Raw genomic sequence first — 20596 nt, 5'->3', positions numbered from 1 at the left:
GAGTTATACTATAAAGTCTTTCTTCCACAAGACTGCATCCTGAAAAGAAATTTATTTTACTTTTTTTTTTTTAAAATTTTAATTTTGAGGAATATATCATGTATGTACATTCTATGCAGAATTTCTACTCATTCTTATTCATTCCTTCCCACATTTTTCTTTTTCTCTTTATAAAAGAGACAAAAATCAGTGTACATATAAGCTTGAGAAACTCAAAATAATTGCAAAATATATAATTATAGCACATGTAAAGAATCAAGAAACACAAAAATTATATAAAAAAGAATATAGGGTTAATGTTTATATATATATATGTAGAGCTAGATTATATATGGTGGAAGGTCAACCAATTGGATAATCTCATATGTATTTGATCCTCTTCTTCATTCCTATGGGACAAAAAGAGAAGCCTAATAATCAAAGATTTGTTCACAACTTGCACACTCTTTATGTTTCATATACAAATATCAACCTATAGCATATATTCTTCTTTCCATAATTTCCCCCATTTGATAAATAATTTTAAAAAGAAAAAAAATGATATATATAGATTTAGGGAAAAAAGAAAAAAAAGAGGAGCAATCATAGCCATCAAAACATATCTTTGGTCCCTCCATCATTTACTCTTGACTGCCCAAAAGAATGTTATAAACGTGAATTCTAACACCATCATCCGATCCAAGATACTTTAAGCCTACACAAACATTTCTAACATGGCCCCACTTCTTGATAGTGGATTTTAATCACTATTTAACATAACATAGCCTTGTAAATAGTATATTCATATTTATATATCTATATCAACCCACCAAAAAAGAAAATAATAATTAAGGGGTTAAAAGAATAGTGCATACTTATATGTATATCCTAAAATATACATTATCATATACATGCATATATATATATATACACACACATTAGACAAAAAGTTCGAGACAAGCTAATGTTTTATTACACGGGTTATGTCTGCTTCAGCTTGAAGTTTCGTAATTTTCTTCTTTTTTTTCTGGGTATTAATTTCTTCATTTTTTTTTTCTTGTATATGATATGATTTTATAATAGCTCTAATAAGAGGGGGTGGTGGTGGTCCATCAAGTACACTGCTCATTTGCCTTGCATATCAAGCAACCCGTAATTCCCTTCTCTCTCTCTCTCTCTCTCTCTCTCTCTCTCTCTTCTCTCTGCAACATTCATAGCAAAAGAATCATGATCACCACTCCAGCTCAAAACCCATGTGAGTTCCTACCATTCATTCATTCCTTCATTCTTTCTTTATTTATTTATTTTCCCTTCTCCAATTTCTATTCTCTCCTCCAAAATTATTTATAAAAAAAAGAAAAGAAAAACAAAGAGCTTTACTTTTATTAAGTAACTATAATCTGTTAATTAGCAAGGCAACCAAATAAAACAAGAAATAAAACTGTAAGTAACCCCAATACCGTCTTTGTTACTCAAAGTTTACTACAATTACTTTTATATAAACACTCGGTAGTAGTTTTTCTTCTTTTCATTCTGCGGTAGAGAAATCTATGAATTAAAGTTCTTAGCTTTATACCCCTTTTACCATCAGAATACAAAGTGAGTGATTATGGGTTTTATTTTATTTGTTTTGGTTAAATAAATATCGATAAAATCAAATAATCAGAATTTTTATACGGATATATTGGCAAGGGTTTCTTGAATTCTTGATATGCTTTTGAATGTAACAGCTGTTTGTAGGCCGTTTCTTTCTTTCTTTCTTTCCTTCCTTTTGCTTTAGCAGTCAAGATGGCCTCAAAACAAAGGTGTGAGTGAATATATCATATCCTATATGTGTTTGTGTCTGATACAGAGAGAGAAAGAAAGAAAGAAAGAAAGAGAAGAAGAGAGAAAGCCTTATGCTTTAGAGGGAAAAAATAAAAAATAAAAAACCCAGTTGGATTTTGTTTTGTTTATTTTTATTTTTTATAACTTTCTATCCTGTTTTCTCTCTCTCTCCTTCTCTTTCTCTTTTCTTTGTTTTTTATTTTTTTTTTATTTTTTTCCTTCTCTCTCTCTCACTCTATATCTTTCTTTCTTTCTCTCACATTAACCGCCTACATGCGCTACTTAAATTAGCAAAGCCTTAAAGTTGGTGTGTCTAGGCTTGAGGTTACCTTTTCCTTTTTTTTTTTTTTTTGAAAAAAATAAATAAATAAATCTTCTTCATAGCTTCAGTTAAAGTTAAGAGAGTATAGAGAGAGAAGGATTTCTGGTGTTTTTTCCATGGTTAAAGCAGGTTTTATAGCTCCCTCCTACTCTCACAGTTTCTTCTTTTCCTGCTCTTGATACTCTTTCTAGCTCAACTTCCTCTAACTTCTCTCTTCTTTTATTTATTTACTTTTATTTTTGTTCTTTTAGGGTACATAAACATACATGTATACATGTTTAATTATATTTCAAGTTTTGATCCTCTTTCCACATCTGGGTATTGCTTGTTTTCTTGATTTGAGCTTAGGTTACTTTGTACATAGTATGTCACAGTCTATTTTCTTGTATGTTGAGTTCTTGTTTTCTTGGTTTTTAAATCATCTCTTCTTTCTTTAATACCATCTCAAAAACAGGCTCAGGAGATCATATATTTTATGCAAATATGTTTTTGTTTCAGGTTCATTGTAGACTTATCTAATACATATAACGCCCAGTATTATCAGATCTCAAATTCATGATTTTGGTTTATGTATAGATAGCTAAGAAGGGATATGAGAGCCAAACTATTATACAAAGTTGAAAACTTCATAGAAGATTTCAAGAGTTTAAGAGAAAGAAGATAGCATCAGCTAGCAAGAGCAATGAATAAGAGTAATTTAGGCTCAATCAGTAGCTCCGATCTCATAGATGCAAAGCTTGAAGAGCATCAGCTTTGTGGATCCAAGCAATGCCCTGGTTGTGGACACAAGCTTGAAGGAAAACCGGTACGGATTATTATTACAATTCTTCTTTTATTCTTTAACTTGAAATAGATTTTTTGAACAAAAGAAAAAAGGAATATTGCAAAGCAAAAAAAAAAAAAAACAAGAATTATGCTTCATGTTATATTCTCAATCTTTTTTTTTTTGTTACTCTTTTTCTTTCTTTTGGTTTATTTCCTTTGAACAAACCCAAATTGAGTTAAACTAAAGCTTCGCTTTCTCTTCGCTTGTCTCTCTCTTTCTCCCGCTCTAGCTCCCTCCATTCATTATTATTTTTTTAAATTGGGATTTATATGTTTAATGGTATAGTTTATATTAAACTTTACAGTTTTCATCTTTACTTGGATTTGTACGGAGTTTTCAGGATTGGCTAGGTCTACCAGCAGGAGTGAAATTTGATCCTACAGACCAAGAACTGATAGAACACCTTGAAGCAAAAGTAGTAGCCAAAGACATGAAGTCTCACCCTTTGATTGATGAGTTCATTCCCACTATCGAAGGAGAAGATGGGATTTGTTACACCCATCCTGAGAAACTTCCAGGTTAAATATTATTTCAAATACACATATTATTATTATTTTCTTTTCCTTTCTTTTTTTCTTTGCTTCTATGCCTGTTCAATCTTTATCAAATTCTTGAATTATATACATATAAAAAAAAAAAAGCTGAGAGTTAACTATATGCAGGGTTTTATGACTTTTGAAGAATACTATTTTCTGTCACAGTTTGTTACACCTAAGTGAACCTAACTTTGATTTTGGTAAAAGAATTTTGTGTCACAATTTTCTTGCAGGAGTTACAAGAGATGGCTTGAGCAGGCATTTCTTTCATAGACCCTCCAAGGCTTACACAACTGGAACAAGAAAGAGAAGAAAAATTCAAACTGAATGTGACTTACAAGGTGGAGAAACAAGGTGGCATAAAACAGGCAAGACAAGACCAGTTATGGTGAATGGAAAACAAAAAGGGTGCAAGAAGATCCTAGTCCTCTATACAAATTTTGGGAAAAATCGAAAACCCGAAAAGACTAATTGGGTTATGCATCAATACCACCTTGGTCAGCATGAGGAAGAGAAAGAAGGAGAACTTGTAGTTTCAAAGATCTTCTATCAGACACAGCCAAGGCAATGCAATTGGACTGATAGGAGTGCAACTACTGGTGAAGGAAGCAGTGATCCTAATAGCAGAAGGGATAGTGGTAGTGGAAGTTGCTCTTCTAAAGAAATAAATCCACAGAGAGATGAAATAACTGGAGCTGGTGTTGCTGTTGCACTATCAACTTATACTGCCATGGATATTCAACACTTAAAATCGGATCATTTTGGCTTTCCCCCTTTCAGGAAAACCTTTGATGAGGTATATATATATACATTCATACATCTCATTTCATTCATTCAACATGTACATTCACATATATCTTCTTCTTCAGTCTATTACTCATCCAACCAGTCATTTAAAAAAAACAAAAAATATATATGTGCACACACACACCAAGCTATTGCAAGTTACGTCTTCAACCTTTTCTTTCTTCTTCTTTTTCTTCTTTCTCTCTTTTTTTCGTTTGGTTAAGCAATTGATGAACGTAATTTTCTTTCATTTACCAATATTATTCAAGTTTTTTTAAAATCTCAACATCAATGATAAAGAATAAAAGTAAAGGGAGGGAAGATTTGAAAAAGTTTCTAGGGTTACTTTTCTTAAGTTTATTGCTTGCAAATTCAGCATGAAAATCTCTATGGACCTTACTCGATTATCTTTGTCAGCTAACACACTAAGCATTCTTAGCCCACAGAAAGTGGTAAGTAACATTAAAATGGAGTCAACATTCCAAAACTGATAGAAAAACGCAAAGACTTGGAAAGAGAAGTAAAGGGAAATTGGAAGGATCTGAAAATAGACTCGCTAGCAAACTACTGCTTCATGAAGGGTTGTGTCCATTTCAGGTGGGGATAGCAGAGGCTTCAACGGCAAGGGAAACCCAAGTATCAGGCACGTGTGATGAGATTCGGGAGCACCATCATAGGCCACATCACCTGGCCCATGATCATCATCCTCCTCCTCCTCATCATCATCATCAACAGCAGCAACAGCCACAGCCACAGCCACAACACCACCATGTACACCATCAGATTGCTACCACAGCCTTCCATATAAGTAGGCCTTCACATCCCATCTCCACCATCATCTCTCCACCGCCTCTCCATCACACATCCATCATTCTTGATGAAGATCCCTATCATGTCTCCAGATTAATGCTTCAAAACGAAATCCAGGTAAAAATCATATTTTGATATATATATATATATATATATATATATATATATATATGATATTAGTGGGATGCCTCTTTCATAAATGGGTCACAGTTACCAGGTCCGAGTGACTGTTTATCAAACATAGAAATTACTCTATCCAAAGTCAGAAGAGTTTGACCTGGTGCATGAAGGTTAAGCAAGTTGGTAGCCTGGTGATAGGGAGGAGCCAGCTACCGACGCAGACTCATTCTCCTTCTATTTCTTCCCATCAACATTTTTATTTAAGGAAAAAAATAAAAGTTGCATTTTTTATTTACTCATTTAACTATTTTTTGGAACTTTAAGGTGATACACGATTACGAAATTAATTAAGTTGTATGCATATATATAACTGAGTCTGGCTCATGCTCGTACTTATGGAGACTCAGTGAGCCAGTTCTGCTTTTAATGTCACCTAAATTGGACATAATGAACTGTCTTTTCACTTTTCAACTCTCTTTAAGGACATGATGATTAAGATTTAGTAATTCTTTTTTGGTTTTACTCGCTATCTTTTGAACAAATGAATACCGCAGCAGCAGCACCACCACCACCACCACCACCACCAACAGCAGCAGCAGCACCATCATAAAATGGGAGGGGGAAGATCTGCATCTGGTCTAGAAGAACTCATTATGGGATGCACTTCAACTGATACTAAAGAAGTGAGTATGAACTTTTTGACCCTGAAATCTTTGCCTCTTGTTTGTCATAATACCAACTAAGAAGCAGAAGAAAGAGACAAAGTAAAGTCTGAGAGAAGGAATTTAAAAAAAAAAAAAATTTTTTTTTTTTTTTAAATCAGTTTCATTATTTATACTGCTCATTTAAATTAAAGATACAAACCATAAACGCTTTTCTTTTTCTCTTTATCCCTTTTATTTTTCTTTTTCATTTCCATGTTATTGAGTGTTTTTAATTATAATTTACACAGTATCAGCAAAGATATGTGAACCTATATATATATATATAATGGGTAGACTCAGTGAGTATCTTTTTGTTACCTCACTGGAAAGAGGACATGATGTTGAGTTACAAAAGTAGAATGCACATAGGAAAATTAATGAAAACACAATAGATTCTACAGGCTGCTTTCTTGCATGTGTAATTTAGAGTTTTTTTTTTCTTTTGGTTTAAATAAAGAAGATTACAAGCATCTCTCTTAGTTTGGATTTAAGTTTGATATATAACAGAAAAGGTAGCTCAAGAATATATAACAAAGCAAAATGTGAAATTGATGGCCATCAATTTTTGAACTTAAACAGCAAGAATCTTTTCTTCTTCTTCTTTTTTTTTTTTTTAATTCTTTTTTATGTAGAAGAAATTTAATAAAAACTAAAGCAAAAACTTTCGGCAGATTTGGTTTAAATTAGATCATAAAACCAAAGTCTAGAAATCCCATTTTTTTCTATTAAGATACAACAATTGTAATTATGTGTCAATTAACATGATAACAAATGAATTATTAATTAGAAAAAAGAAGTTTCCAAACAAATGTTCTTTTACTTCTGAAAGGTAGATGATAGCGACATGGAGACTTTTATCATGTCTAACACACACACACAAAAAAGAAGATAAAAATAAAAATAAAAAATAAAACTTTTATCATGCGTGTCTTCTCAAGGAGCACACAATATCAGACACTTTGATTGTGGAGGAAATCAGAAGGACAAAAGAGGCAACTTCATTGATTTCTTGTGCTTAATTGAAGAACATCTGTTCAAACCCTAACCCTTTCTGTGTGTGTGCATATATATATATATATATATATATATATTTGACATGGTACATTTTTATTGGCTACAGGAGTCATCCATTGCAAACCCACAAGAAGCTGAATGGTTGAAGTACTCTTCCTTCTGGCCAGACCCTGACAACCAGGATCATCATGGGTAGGAACAAAAATAATAGAGAATATACAAAAACATCAACAGACAACATTACTATCATCATCATTAGTACTTGAAGCCATCCCACAAGGTCTTTTCAGGAAGAGGCCAAGACACCATCTCTCCGTGGTTTGTTCTTTTTTCCTTCTTTTATCTTGAGGTGGGGGTCCTGCCTAAGGTTTTTAATGGCTCTCAACTGAACTAACTGTATAACAGTCCATGTTGGAAAGAAAGAAAGAAAGAACAAAAGGAAAAAGAAACAAAGAAAGAAAAACAAAGAAAAAGAAAAAGAAAAGAAACCAAGAAAGGCTGCTCTCTACTGACAAATAGAAGGAGAACCAAAGACCAAAGCAAAATCTTCGTGCATGAAAATCATCACCATTATCATTACAATATCATCTTTATGCTTATATAGTTTTTATTATTTTATTATTTCAAGACATCTGTATAAGTTCTTTTATTGTTCTTTGAACAGAGAGGAAAAATATACCCATATAGTTTGTGCAAATTGCAGGAAAAAACACTTTGTTAATTTCTTGTGCTTAGTCACTTTTTAGTAAAATACGAATAGCAGTTTATGTAATGTCTACTTTTTGGAAATGAAAATGTGCTATACAGTACAGTGTCATTCTATCTCATTCTTGTCCCACTTTTTCTACTTCTTTTGATATTCAGAGAAATTTTGAAGGGGACGTCAATTCTCTTTAGTTACTATTAATTAATCCTTACATGGATTTATAGAAGTTTGCAACAGTGCACTATAACGTGCCTTATGCTTTAGCTGCCTTAATTAATTGATTCATTCACTTTTCTGATTAAATCACTATATTAAAGGAGATGTATTGCAGTGGAGACATATCATATATATATATATATATATATATAATACTTGCATTCTCCTAAAGAAAAAGGAGGAAGAAGAAGAAGAGTGCTGCTCTCTTTCAGTAGACATAAATTTATTTGTAAGGGTGTAATGATGAGAACTTTTCTTCACTGGTTTCATGCTCATTGAAGTAAATATAGAACATGGCATGCATGCATGCATGCATGCAATATCACTTCCCATTTAATCGCACAGCACACTCTTGAAAAGAGAGTTTTCTTTTCTGTGCTATAATTAATACTGGTAGAATTAAATCTGCTTCCTCATTTTTATGATCTCTTTTCTTTATAAATGGAATAGAAAGTTCATATCATCATAGTCCTTGTGACACGTTGTGTGCTGCAATGAAATATACATGACACTTGTTTCATTTTTTCTTCTTTTTCTTTTATATGTTTTAAGACTTATAATTGTCTATAGTCAGTGTGTATCAAGTTAACGTTAAAGATTATTACTTTTGCTTATGAATGATGCAGGATATTAATGATTTGGATTTTACCCATATAATTAATCAACTATTTAGTGAAATATAAAGTAAATTTGCTTTAGATGGTTAAAAAGAAAGAATTTCTGATTTGATGTGTAGACCCCACTCCCCACAATGTCATTCTGGTTTACAGGAGTGTTGGTCTCCACCATTGGATTGGATTGAAGGTTTCGACAAAATAAATAATGTATTTTTAGACCATTTATTAGGAATTAGCTAGTGGCAGAAGGGCAATGGGTGGTGATTTATATGTGGACACAGGTAAACCTGAATCGCAATTTGAGTTGATTTTTCTATTTTGTTTTTGGGTTCTCTGCAAAGCTTCACGTCATGCTTGATGATTCTGAATTGGAGTGATTTGTCGTTCTCCTAAAAAGTAGGCTTACAGTTTTCCTTTTGTGGCTAGCTGTTTAGAGATGAAATGGAAAGAAAATATGGAATAATTCGTAATAGTAACAGGTGGTAACAGAAATCACATTTTATAAGTGACCCTCTTGTTTTTATTTTACTTGGGAAACTTCTCATCCTTTGATACTTTATTCTATTCCATAATTCCAGCTTTTGTTCAGTATTATTATGGATTAAGTAAAAATGTGGTTATGCCCGTATAAGAAAGAGAGAGTAACGTGCATGCTATCTTTTCTTTATTTTTTTCTTTCAAGGGGACGTGCATGAAATAAAGTTAAATCAAGATGGAGGTTAGGCAACTTCATCGTAGTTTCTGAAGGGAATAAAGATATCAAACAGAGAATGAGCAGACAAGAATAACCTTTAACTTTGATAATGACCCTCCTTACCCATCGCTATATATATATATATATATATATAACTAGATCCTGTGTCACTCTATTTATTATATCACTAATTATATTGATTCTTAATTAATATCGAATTATTTAACTTAGGTGTTCTTTAAAGTCGCATGCCAGAGTTCACATATCATGAATAAAACAAAACTCAAAAACCCTGGATATGAACATTGCACCATTCAAAAAATAATAAAGGGGGGATTGTTCATATTATTGATGATATATTAAGGTGCTAGAGAATCCAAGCACTATGCTTGCTGCTAAGTATTTTGCTTAGATCAACAAGCACTGCACTGCAATCCAAGCACATACAGTTTTATTTTATTTCTTTTCCTTAAAAAAATTAAGATAAAAGAGAATGAAATGTCTTGTTCAACCTAAAAAGGTGAAACTCAATTCTTTCACTTTATGGAAGATTTTGGGTGCTTTTTAAAGGGTTGTATTTGTTAGGAATAATTGATAAGGAAGGCATAAAAGTTTTTTTGTTGAACAAACTATAATTTCCTTATTTTAATCACTAGTTGAAGTGTCTTCAAATAGGCATGATACAATAACTAAAATCAATAATATGGGAGAAATTTATGGCACTTAATCTAATTAGTGCTTTGACTAATAGCAAACGAGGGGATTGCTAAAACATAGTCAAATAAAAGCTAGTTAACTAATTATAAAGAGTTAACCAACACAATTAGCCAAAAGAATAGTATACTAGCTTCTGGTTTTGCAGAGATTTGGTCCCATAAAGAAGTTGCAGAAAGAATTGTGTAGTGCAAGCAGGAATATCACAACATGGCCATACCAACTACTTTTTGGGATTCTTCACATCACCTTCCTTTTTCCAGACATGGTAGCTAGCCCCAGTACATCTCTTCTCTTCTAGTGTAGTTACTTCTTAATTCATTATCATACTACTGCGGCTAGCTGCTAAATCATTTTAGAGTCTTGTGTAAGGGATTTTTCTTGACTGCATTATGTATATATTACATGTACCTGTGTCTTTAGTTACACCTTATAACTTTACTTTTTAACTTTATCCACTTCAAGATATATATATATAGTGTTCGACTCTTTCTTTGTACTTACTGGTGCGGCTTTGTGTTTGTGATAGTGATCCCAACTCAATAGTTTCCTTCTGATGAGAAAGTGACCCACTCATTGGTTGCTGAAATTTCCATTTGAAAAGCTTTTCTACTGGTCAGTTTGTGACATAACATAGATGCGTGTTCCATGACTTTGCATGTTTTCTAGCAACTGAGAAACTTACCAATGCAGAATGATTCACCAAATGATAAAATAGGACTTCTTCGTCTTCTATTTCCATTTTGCATAATTTTTCATTTTCTTGAAAGTATGGGGTTTGTACTCGTATCTTCCTCTCTAAAACAAATGAAGTTACGAATTCCATGGATCTTCACATGTAAATAATTGTTGGGAATATTATTAGATTCGAACCCAACATACCCACTTAGATTATACTCCATATATACCGCCTACATATCTTGTAAGATTAATCACTCTTTATTCTGTTCTCAAAGTAAGAAACTTATTTTTAATTCTTCAGTTTTCTTTGTCATCCGTGGAACTCAATTTATCGAAACACTACTTATTCATTATATAAAGAACTTGGCCCCATTTTAACTAAAAAAATAAAAATGAAATTATTTATAGTAGATGACGATATCTGAATCCTAGCAGCTAATCAAGAACTTGGCATTTCCTTTATAAAAATTGGAATGTTTATTATCTACTATTTATGGACTTTCAGCTAATAAAAAGTAAGTATTTGGAACTTATCTTTAACTAAGTTGCAATAACAAATCGTTAGCGGAGTTAATTGCAAATTAAGTTCAAGATTTCCTCCATTAATTAGTTATCAACTTAAATTTGCATGATTATTCTATAAAAAAGGATGGGATCTATAGTAGAAGCAAGGTTGGTCATACTAAGAGGGTTTGGCATTAACAACTCAATTTATATTAATGACTTATCAATTAAATTTAACAAAATTAAAGTGGGAAGAGGAGGAGACTTTCCCATTAAAAAGGGAAAAGAAAAGAAAAAGTTAGAAGACAGCATTAATTATATATTATATAATGGGGGGCCAATTCGGTAGAAAAGAATAAAAATTATTGCATTGTTTACATAATAAAATAATTGCAAGTGGGCATAGTAAATGAATTTGTTTAAGTTGCATATAAAGTTAAAATAGTTTTTCCCCTAAAGAAAATGTCAAAAAATGTGAGAAATGTTAAAGTTAAAGGCTCTGGTAGGTCACAATTATACGTAGAGATAAGAGTGAGAGGTACGTTATAAAATGACATTATTCTAACTACTCCAAATTATTCCTTTCGCTAGATGCTTTCAATTTTGGACGGATGGATTTTATTATATGGCAATTTTCATGCTTATTTATTTATTATGTAAAATGCTTCTGTACATATATAAAAAGGAAACGTCCTCTCACATGCTCATTTCCAAATACACATATATATATATGTCTTTGAATTTTTACATTGCAAAAAGCATAATTCGTTAGATTTTTATTTTTACTTTTTTTGAATAAAGCTCAATTGGCTTTCGCCTTTTTAACTTGTATGGCCAATTTAATCTCTAACTTCTTGGCTAGATTCAATTTAGCTTTTTATTAAGTGAGTTCGTTGCACACGTTATAACAAAAGCGTAAAAAAACAGCTAAATCAAATCTAATTATAAAGTTTGAAGGCTAAGTTAAATTTTATATTTTTTCTAAATTAATTTTTTTTTTAAATAAATATCATTATTTTAAATTACCACAACTCAATAAAACATGAAAACTAACTCCCTGCCACCATTATTTTTCCATCACTATCACCAATACTTTTTAAATAAGAAATTACCAACATTATTACTAGAAAATAAAAATATATATGACATTTTACAATCTAATACCACTATTATCACCACTTTATTAGTTTCTACATGACTTCTACCAACTAATTTGAAATCTAATATATTGAGCCGCACAAAAAGTTGATTGGTCAAATTGAGCCCATACTAGACTAAATTGGACTTTATAGTGCGTACATTTCACTCTTTTAAAAAAAAGTTACATTAAATTTATTCAAAGATTTTAAAAATTAAATTAAAAAAGTTCGAGAGCTAAATTGAATTTGTTTCTTCTATCTAGAGTTTTTCAAATTCAAACGTTTGAATGAGGCCTCATTCACCAAATATGCATTTTACTTGTTTCTGAAATCTCGTATATCTTATTATATTGAATAATATGAATAACTTCTTATTTTAGAATAGCAATAAATAAATAAATAAACATTGATAATAATATCTTGCATAATGGACATCATCATCGCCACTGAAAGATAACTAAAACAACAATTCAAATGGTAGCACTAACAAAAACAATAACAGAATTAGCAAGAACAATGAGAAAAAAAAGAATAATCAAATTCACAATCCATCCTTCTTTGCCACCACAACATCTTTCCACGGCCGCCAACCAATCCTATCACAAGAATCAAGTTTATTTTTGTTTGTTTGTTTTTTTTTTTTATATTTTATTTTAGTTGTTGGATTGAGTATCTTGTTTGTTGTTAAGTAGTTAGTGGATATTGGTAAATGATATGAGATGATGAGAGATGCCAAGAAAAATAAAATAAGAAGATGATTTTGTTTGTGAAGTGATGAGGGAAAGTGAAACTTTGTTATTTTTTAGTGTGATTTATTATTATTATATTAATGTTATTAGTAACAAAAATAACTTTTTATTAAATCTGCTAATAGAGTAGTTTAAGTTTGTGTAAATTACATTATTAAATGATATCTGTTCCAGTCTTTTATTTCTTACGTTTTTAAAATTAACAATCGTGAAACTCAAAACTTACAAAAATTAACAGTTGAGAGAAGTCTTGAATTTCATGTATAAATGTGGGGATTCATTGTCTTTGTAATTGTAGTTTCTTGCTCGGATTTCTGCGCAATGGTTCTTCTCGAATCATCTTTGATTTAGATTCGAGTGCAAACATAAAGATCTTCACAAATTAAAGCAAGAATATGAAGAATAAAGGTTTAGTTTCATTAAAACATATAAAATGCTTTTTTATGTTTAATCGGCCTATTTATTAATTTCCACGAAAACTTTCTATATATATTGTTGATTTATATTTAAGCTACTTTAAAAAAAAAAAAAAATGAAAATCAAGTATATGCAGGTTCTGTTAATACTCTTCTTATTAGAAATCTATAGTTATTTTTCAAAAGGAATATTAATAAGATTTACGATATGACAAGAAATATTTAAATGACAGCCCAAGAAATGTGTGGGCTAATGCTCTCATAAAGTTAGATACCAAATAAAAAGGTGTTGACAAAAAATTGTTCATTCGTGAAAAGATGGATGTCCTAAATTCTATGTTTAAGAATGCCATTTAGATACCACCACTTGAAGCTAAGTTATTATTAGCATTACAATAAAAGAACCTTAAAAATTAGAATATGAGCACAAACAACCCAATGACGAGAATAATATAAATAAACACCGACTTGGGAGAGCCACACATCACATTTTGAGCCCGCAAAAAGCAACTCATGTACAGACTCGTTTTGCTATCAAAAACTGACTCCTTGCTTTCAGGGGTGTACTCAAAAACAGTTTGGTGGCTTCCCTTTTGCTTCAATTCAAACATGGAACCGTTAAGTTATATGCTTCTTCAACCATTAAACCACTGCCGAGAAGCTGGTGGGTTTTGATGACAGAATTCTCATTCGTCTACTTCATCTATATAGCAAGAATTTCATTTCACACCTCATCTCTTATACATCAACTCTCTTTTCATACGGATCAAAACCATCCAGTAACAGAGGCTACATTCTTCAACCCAAGTGCAACCCGTATGTTCACTGTATATTCATACACAGGATAATACAATGATTAGCCAACTCAAACTACAAAATAAAATGCTTTTGAGAAGGACTATCTCAGATGGGCTACCTGATGTTTCAAATGCCAGTAAAATGCCTCACTTCTTAGATTCTTACAGAGAAAATGTTATTATTATTGACAAAAGTACTACAAAAATAACTGTTTAAAAGCAAAAGTGAAGTGGGATTTATGTACAAGCCGATGCAAATTGCTTGTCAGCCATTGCTGTGACGATACATGCAACATCCAAGAACTCTTCCACCTATCCGCTTTGACCTTCTTTCTCTATAAACAGAGGGTCACCCTGAAACTTGGAAACATATTTTCATTATGCTTCTCTATACAGCACAACCACCTCTCTCCATTTCATGAAGGATTTGGGGGATCAGCATGCCCGTGCCTCAGGCATCCGGCCAGTAGCAGGTCCACAAACACCAGAAACTTTCAAGGAAGCAAAGAGACAGGACAGTCTAGCCATCATGGGCCTGGTCTTAGTTCTAGAGACAATTGCCAGTTCCTTACCAATAGCATCATCATCACATGCACTATGATACCCTTCAAGGTCTGCTTTTGTTATCAGAACCGCATCCCTAGAGGGAGAATGTGCAGTAGGCGGTGGTCGACGCCTGCTATATTCTTGAACAGCCTTCTCATTAAAATTGCAGATAAGCAAGAAAAAGGCAAAGATTGTGAGCAAAAGAAATAGATATATATCCTTAGAGTGCAATTGTCTTGTTTATAATAATAAATCTAGCTACCAAGTATTTAAATGATGATTGATAAAATTAATAATCTCATTCCTAGAGAAAACAAAAGGCATATGGAACTGGCTTCAAACGACTCAATCCAATAACGCATGATTGTCTCCAAAGAATGAAATGGCAGAACCTCAATAAGAATAGTAAAATACCTGACGTTTCTTAAGAAAGTAATTTACTGAAAATCTTGTTAATTACCTTCCACTGTGATGGAGCAAGCAACACTCGTGGTCTTCTAGAGCGCACATATTCGAGAGCAGTCATAGGTGACATGTGCTTATACTCAACCTGAAATGTAATAAACTCAATATGGTAATGTCACTGATTACACAACACACAGAATGGGTAAAAAGGACTTATAGCTGTATACACATTCAGCACAGAAATGAATCAAGAGACTCAGCTCAGCTTAGTAAGGGAAAAAACAAAAATATACCAAATAACAGAGCACAATAGTGGTACTCCTTCCTCTCCCAGCTTTACAATGAACATAAGTAGTTGCACCACAGGATGCATTCTCTAGTAAGCAACAAATATAAACAGAATCAGTCTTCCAAGTAAGAAGATGCAAGAAAGCTAAAAGACATAGATTAACAAATATTTACTTACTGTGAATAAAATCAACAGCTTGGCTGATATTTACAAAAGAAGGAGCGAAAAGATAATCTCTTGTGGGAATTACAAGATGTTCAATGCCATGAGCCTGTGAAAACAAACAGAAATAAAAAAGCAAAAACTAGTAAGCTCAACTAAGCCACTAAGTCTCAACTGACAGCTACAGGATTTATTATCCTCCTATCAACTGTTGTATCAGGGCAAACATTCTACTAACTGTTAAGTTCAGATTAGCAAATATTCAACTTAAATAAATAGATTGAGAAGGCAAGCGTAAACAAAGCATTGAATATAGAAAACAAACCCACATGATACAGTGATGATGGAACTAAAGTTTCATAAGGCTCATTGAGAGTAATTACACCACCAACACCAAGCTGCTTCAATCGCGGAACATCTTTAGGAAAAGGGACAGCACCAAGCAATAGATACTGCAACAACATACCCATTAATAGTTAATCCGAATCATTTACAAGATTACTAGAGTTGATTTTCAATTTAACGTTATATTGTCCAAATAAACTCAAACCCCTATTTGTATAGCGTTTTGCATTTTCTTAACAGATCATAACAAAAAAATAGAGAGAGAGAGATTTATACCTGGTCAATTTCGTCCCACCATCGGAATTCTGATTGAATTTTGTTCCTGAATACATTATACAGAAGGGTCGGATAAAACAGGATCCGAGCACCCGCTCCGACAAGAGCTCTCTTGGCGTCGACCTTCACCATCATCTGCTTAGAGTCGACGGTATCGATTTGATCTTGATCGCACTCCACATCGTCTAGTTCCTCGATCTTCATCTCTCAAACACCCACTCAAGCGAATTAACCAATTTAAGTGCAAAATGATTGAGAGAAGGATAAGGGTGGTGGTGGTGGTGTTGGCGTTGGCGATCGATGGAAAGGAAAAGAAAAAGAGGATTTTTTGTTTTCTTTTGGTACGATAATGGAAATAAAGGGAAATTGAAGGGGCTGATTGATAAATTAGAGAGTGATAGTGCGAGTTTTTTATGTCAATACAATAAAATTAGTCATTATTCATATATAATACTGTTTTTAGTTTTGATCATAAATTACAGAAAAATTTATTGAGCTGAAAAGTCTTTGATTAATTTTATTTTAAATTACATATTCATATTCATTTATAGAAATTGAATTCATGATTTTAAATTGGGTAAAATTCGATTATACTAGAATTTATAATTAAAATATATAAGGATATACAATTAGCTTTATCTAATTTATTTTAGCTCCAAAAGGGAGGGAAAATTGGAGAAGTAAAATTAATTAATTGAGAATTGGAGACCTGAATCCCAATCCACTAGTAATAATTGTCCAACTTGGGCCCAACCCAACATCATCTCTATCAGAAATTAATAAAACTTAGCATTCAAGGACCAATCCATATTTACCAAAGCCCTCTTTTCCTATTTTATGGATATTTCATCCACCAATAATAAAATGAGCGGTTGCATTAGCAATTTAGCATTGATATTTTACACAATCGTTCCAAATCTAAATAATTTTAATTATAGAAACACATTAGTATTATAACATCAAATCAAATGATACATATGCAAATATTGAATAAAATAGCATTATTCTATTTTTAATATTTATATAATAATAAAATTTATCTTTTTTTATCCTCAAAAATAGGCAAAAGCTTTTCCGTCCCATACGATTATTTGGTGCAATTATTAGAATAGTTGATGGGTTAAACTTTGGAAAATGAGAAATAAAGCATCATTAACTATTTAATTAGCTAGTTTTTTCATTTTTAAAGGCAAGTGGTCCATAAATAACATCAACCCTTAAAGGTACATACATAAATCTCAGCCATGTGACCTTAACGTACCAATGGCATTAGGGTGTGGCCCTCCACCCACTTATATTTTGGCCTAATGTACCCATTCTTTATCAAAATAAATTTTTCCTCTCTTCCCTTAGGTCTTTTCCATTTCCTTTTGTTTTTGTCAATTTGAGTGACTAGACAGGGTAATGAATACAGGTGCTCTATCAATTTTTTTTATTGTTTTCCCCCTTTGTCTGGGTTAGTGGGTAGATGGTCTTTTCTTTTAATGCCATAGGCTTTCATTTTAATGAATAAATGATTTGAGTATTTGGAAAAATGAGAGGTATGATTTAAGATTATAATACAGGTCGAAACATCTAATGTAACAACTCCTTCTATCCGGTTTAGTCTGGCTTCCACAATATTTCTTTATCAATCGTATTTTGGAAAAAATATATCATAAAAACTTTTTTAAAATCGTATAGTTTCTTACGAATTATTATTATCTGAATAATAATTTTTTATTTGGCGAGTAGATATAAATTTACTCATAAGGGATCTTTTTTAATTATTGAACATGAAATAAAAACTTATCAGATTATAAGAAAAATAATAATAATAATAATAATAATAATAATAATAATAATAATGTGAGTTCAAATCTCTTAAGTAATTTGTAATGATGAAGATACGTATTAGAGCTGTAATGAATGTTGAATGGCTTTGAAGTTAGTATTTGCAGCATAATCCTCTCTCTCTCTCTCTCTCTCTATATATATATATATATATATATATATATATATATAATTGCAATGTCATTGCTATTTATAAGTAGGAGTAAATATGCAGTGTGATATAATGGTGAAAAGCTGGTCTTAACCTGACTCAAGGTTTCGTGAGAATTTAAGCAGAGTTCGTGTATTTCAGTGATCAATAATATCAGATGCAGATTTACTGAAGTATACAAAGAGTTTCTAGGACTGCAGCTATTTTTAGTTGTTGAATTTTAAGAATTAGCCTCCTAATGTAAAGTAGAGTTTCTTAACTTGTTACCAGCTTAGGTATATGATTAAATTAGGTTAAATATAGATGTAATGCAGCACATGATATCATTATATATCCAGGATCATGTCATGTATAATCATTTGAATTTCATCTTTCTTTTTTGAAGTGGGTAGCACATAATGGAACAGTACTGAATTTGTTGTGGTGGTCAAGTCTAAAATATGCGACTGCTTTGCAGGATTGCCACTAAAGGTGGTGGCACTTACAAAATTGGGATTTAGGAACAGGCAGCTTTTCTTTGCCATTTTTCCCACTTGGTTTTTGGTGTGGGTTGAGTATGAATGGAGACTGGTGAGAGCTGAGGATTTTCCATGGAAGATAGCTGCCAGCCAATAGAAAGCTCATAGTCGAATGCTCTTTTTGCCTTTTAATCCATTTCACGTTTCTCCAATATAATGATCATCGTGTGCCATACTCCAATCATTCACTGAGGAGACAATGCATGTTACCTGCAGAATTGAAGTGCAAGTGCCAAAGTTGTAACGGGCACAGGAACAAATACTATGTTGAATGTAAATATATATAAAATTTTGAATAATGAAAAGAAAAATTATCTATAAAGAAAATTAAGGAGATACATATTTCTAGCATTGGATTTCTTCTGCATACTTACAATTTGATGACCTACTGGTTGCTAGGGCTAATTAACTTGACAAGAGGTTCTTATTTACTGAAGAAATAAATCAACTTGACACATTAATGACCTATTGTAATTATGAAAATCAGGTGAGAAAGTAAAACATCTAATAATAACCATGATCCACGGACCAATTTGTCAAACCAATTTTGATTATGTTGATTTAGGAAATTTAATATTGCACGCTGTGTTTGAGTTTTTAAATTATATAGTGACTTAAATGTACATAAAAAAACTTTGCACAACAATTCACATTTAATTATGGATATGATAGAATAGAGAATTCTAATAATGAAGCTAAATATTATGATATAAAATATTTATGCATGACCAAGCTAAATAAGTCTTCACATTATATATAAACAATTCTGCACATAATATAAGAAAATAAATAAATTTATACATTATATATAACAAAATTTCTACATATAATTATGCATTGAGATTTGCTATTATCTAATTGAGCAACTATATTGCCTCATCAACCAGTCTTCCTGTCACCGGTGATCACATTATTATCAGCCAACTTACATTTGATACGCAATAAATACTCTTAAATTGTGGACTGATGCAACTGAAAACCCTTTTTTGTGGATTTGGGTTTAGGAGCTAATCATTGTCCATACTAGTATATCATTATGGACTGGATTATCATCAAATACTACTAATAAACAATATCAAGCAAGGAATTAAAGTTGTTTAATCCCAGCTTAAGTAGCAATTTGTCCCCTGAACTTGTTGGCCATGTCCAAATCATCCCAAAATTAAATCTTTGGCCCAATATCTCCTAATAGTTAATAAATTGGCGGATTTGTCCTAAATTTAAGAAGATGTATTTTACACGCATGTGTAGGCAAGTGAGATGTATTTAAAAGTATAAAATTGTAATTTTATTTTTTTTTTATTTTTTTTCTCTATCATTTTTCCTACATTTTCTCTTTATTATAAAATTATAAAAAAATTTGAAAAGAAAAAAAAGAAGAGAGAATGCCGTCATCACCTCCCTTACTCCACCACCATCGTCATCTCTCTTCGTCTATCTTCACTACCAAAAGTTATTTTTCATCTCAATATCAAACATTTGATCAAATCAGAAGAGTCCATGGCCACGGGACATCTACCACCATTCTTCTCTTCCTCTTTATATTCTTCTATATGGTAATTGATTTATTAATTAATATCTTGCAAATAAAATAATAATGGAAAAATGGAATGAAATCTTGCCTTATACGGATCCATATTCTTCTTGATTGTGTAATAATTAATCAATTCGTGATATAATTATGTCTTACTTATCTTATCAAGTACTTTCAAGATTAACTTTCAAAATCCATCTCCAATCCATCGCCACCTTCTATAATCTCTCTGCTTCCTCTTCTATTCTTTTACACAAGAAGCCATGGAAAAACATCATCGTTACAGACACCATCAATGTGAATCTCGCTTTGTATAGAACTGTCTTTGTCTTTTCTTTAGTAAATCCACAACAACCATAATAAAAATAATAACAAAAGCC

General features: G+C 31.8%; 2 protein-coding genes across 8 annotated transcripts; one reads left to right on the top strand and one right to left on the bottom strand.

The window, feature by feature from the left end:
- The first annotated feature begins 1216 nt into the window (after window positions 1-1216).
- On the top strand, window positions 1217-7741 carry LOC8265121 (NAC domain-containing protein 75). Of its 7 annotated transcripts, none has more exons than XM_048372255.1 (7): window positions 1217-1234; window positions 2705-2933; window positions 3295-3472; window positions 3724-4286; window positions 4874-5203; window positions 5761-5889; window positions 7031-7741. In XM_048372255.1, the coding sequence occupies exons 2-7, from the start codon at window positions 2811-2813 to the stop codon at window positions 7118-7120; spliced, it is 1413 nt and encodes a 470-aa protein (XP_048228212.1). In that variant the 5' UTR covers window positions 1217-1234; window positions 2705-2810; the 3' UTR covers window positions 7121-7741. The 7 variants fall into 7 exon arrangements, with proteins under 7 accessions (XP_048228212.1, XP_048228211.1, XP_048228209.1 ...); XM_048372254.1 differs by lacking the exon at window positions 1217-1234 and adding an exon at window positions 1342-1422; XM_048372252.1 differs by lacking the exon at window positions 1217-1234 and adding an exon at window positions 1520-1578.
- A 6314-nt stretch (window positions 7742-14055) lies between these two features.
- On the bottom strand, window positions 14056-16562 carry LOC8265122 (phosphatidylglycerophosphate phosphatase PTPMT2). The gene is made up of 6 exons (XM_002514147.4): window positions 16181-16562; window positions 15889-16011; window positions 15575-15668; window positions 15402-15484; window positions 15164-15253; window positions 14056-14853 (listed from the first exon to the last, which is right to left on the bottom strand). The coding sequence occupies exons 1-6, from the start codon at window positions 16382-16384 to the stop codon at window positions 14593-14595; spliced, it is 855 nt and encodes a 284-aa protein (XP_002514193.1). The 5' UTR covers window positions 16385-16562; the 3' UTR covers window positions 14056-14592.
- Window positions 16563-20596: the final 4034 nt, after the last annotated feature.

The sequence above is a fragment of the Ricinus communis genome, chromosome 3 (assembly GCF_019578655.1).
Source record: "Ricinus communis isolate WT05 ecotype wild-type chromosome 3, ASM1957865v1, whole genome shotgun sequence".
Taxonomy (NCBI): domain Eukaryota; kingdom Viridiplantae; phylum Streptophyta; class Magnoliopsida; order Malpighiales; family Euphorbiaceae; genus Ricinus; species Ricinus communis.
Note: the sequence above shows the minus strand (reverse complement) of the source record. Positions and strands in the feature narration are given on the sequence as shown.

What these genes read in the sequence shown, in the direction of transcription:
- LOC8265121 (XM_048372255.1), top strand. Translation starts at nt 2,811, where the DNA reads ATGAATAAGAGTAATTTAGGCTCAATCAGTAGCTCCGATCTCATAGAT. An exon ending in CCATCCTGAGAAACTTCCAG is followed by an intron (nt 3,473 to 3,723) that starts GTTAAATATTAT and finishes ATTTTCTTGCAG; the next exon opens with GAGTTACAAGAGATGGCTTG. An exon ending in CTTCAACTGATACTAAAGAA is followed by an intron (nt 5,890 to 7,030) that starts GTGAGTATGAAC and finishes TATTGGCTACAG; the next exon opens with GAGTCATCCATTGCAAACCC.
- LOC8265122 (XM_002514147.4), bottom strand. Translation starts at nt 16,384, where the DNA reads ATGAAGATCGAGGAACTAGACGATGTGGAGTGCGATCAAGATCAAATC. An exon ending in TTCCATCATCACTGTATCAT is followed by an intron (nt 15,669 to 15,888) that starts GTGGGTTTGTTT and finishes TTGTTTTCACAG; the next exon opens with GCTCATGGCATTGAACATCT. An exon ending in CTATTGTGCTCTGTTATTTG is followed by an intron (nt 15,254 to 15,401) that starts GTATATTTTTGT and finishes ATTACATTTCAG; the next exon opens with GTTGAGTATAAGCACATGTC.